Source organism: Penaeus monodon, chromosome 25 (assembly GCF_015228065.2).
Source record: "Penaeus monodon isolate SGIC_2016 chromosome 25, NSTDA_Pmon_1, whole genome shotgun sequence".
Taxonomy (NCBI): domain Eukaryota; kingdom Metazoa; phylum Arthropoda; class Malacostraca; order Decapoda; family Penaeidae; genus Penaeus; species Penaeus monodon.
This window is the reverse complement of record NC_051410.1, coordinates 31,133,438-31,134,637: the sequence shown is the minus strand read 5'-3', so window position 1 is coordinate 31,134,637 and position 1,200 is coordinate 31,133,438. Positions and strand designations below refer to the sequence as shown.

Sequence of the window (1,200 nt, the reverse complement as noted above, 5' to 3'; positions counted from 1 at the left end):
GGCCGGGGCGCCCGAGCTGCCCCTCGACTGACGGCGTCTGTGTCCCCAGAGAGCCGTACGTGAGCAGCCCGCGCCTCGCCCTCAAGGACGAGGACATCATCTCGCTGCGGACGGCCGGCGACATCTCAGTGCCTCGGGAGGTGAGCAAGACCGCCCACACCCACTGGCCCGGGGGCGGCTCGCACTACGCCTTCCGCAGCCCCACGCACGCCCCTCGCGGTGGCCCCACTCACACCCACTGGGCGGAACCAATTTACCAGAGTGGGCGGTGTGTGGCCACGTACGCCCAGCCCGTGTATGACAACGTGCGGTCGGCGGGCGTGCTGGCCACGGAGCGGGCGGGGCAGCTGCGAGTAGGGCGGCGGGAGCCGGAGTACCACAACGTGGAGGCGCTGCGGCCGGGGGGCGGCCGACGGGGGCGGCGACCCCTCCTGCGGGAGAGCGGCGGAGACTACGCCTCGGACGTGCACAGCGTCACGTCGCGACTCTCCAACGTGTCCGTGGAGACTAACCGCTCCGACCCGACCGACCTGCGCCTCTCCAAGTACACGGTAAGTCACTCCTCCTCGAGTCCGGCGAGAGCAGGTTCCCTGGTGCACAGGCCAGCACAGGCCGGTGAGCACAGGGAGCGGCGGCGCGAAACAGACCCATATGGGTCGAAAGCTCCGCTGCAAATGGGCTTACCGGCTGCCGGCGTGAAGTTCAACTTTATATGACGTAATTATCCAGGAGGCATTAGTAGAGATTACACTCGGAGCGGCTGGGCACACGGTTCCTCGGTCCCCAGTCCTCCTGTGACATCAAGTTGCGTTATCGATCATGGGCAACTATTTTCGGGGTGACAAGAGTGCAGCTTTCTTCTGTATTGATCCCTCACACTGCTTGGCCAGGCTGGAGATGGCCTGGGAGGGGGCGAGGCTTGCAAGGTATTTACATTAAAGGTCCTTGATGTGAGTGCTTTGCTATGTTGTGTGCTCAGGAAAACTTGGAGAAGAGGTTCCGGCGGGGTTAGAGGCAGCGCGGCGGGATTAGAAAAGCGTAGTTTGCTTGCTTTCAATTTTGTTCTTGTATGGTAAAGAAATCTTTTTGATAAAGGGGAATGTATTTTAGTCTGTAAGCGAACCAACGTTTAAGTTAATTACATGCATCTCTCAGCTCAAGTGGGCACGATCAATACGGAGAGATTTGTGTGGCACCTGT

At 60.6% G+C, this 1,200-nt stretch overlaps 1 protein-coding gene across 1 annotated transcript in view; it reads left to right on the top strand.

The window, feature by feature from the left end:
- Nucleotides 1-1,200, top strand: part of LOC119589141 — a gene marked incomplete at its 5' end in the record, with an annotated part of 121,515 nt that overhangs the window by 77,264 nt on the left and 43,051 nt on the right. Inside the window, 1 exon segment of the mRNA XM_037937718.1 lies at nt 50-551. Coding sequence (XP_037793646.1) covers nt 50-551 — 502 coding nt within the window.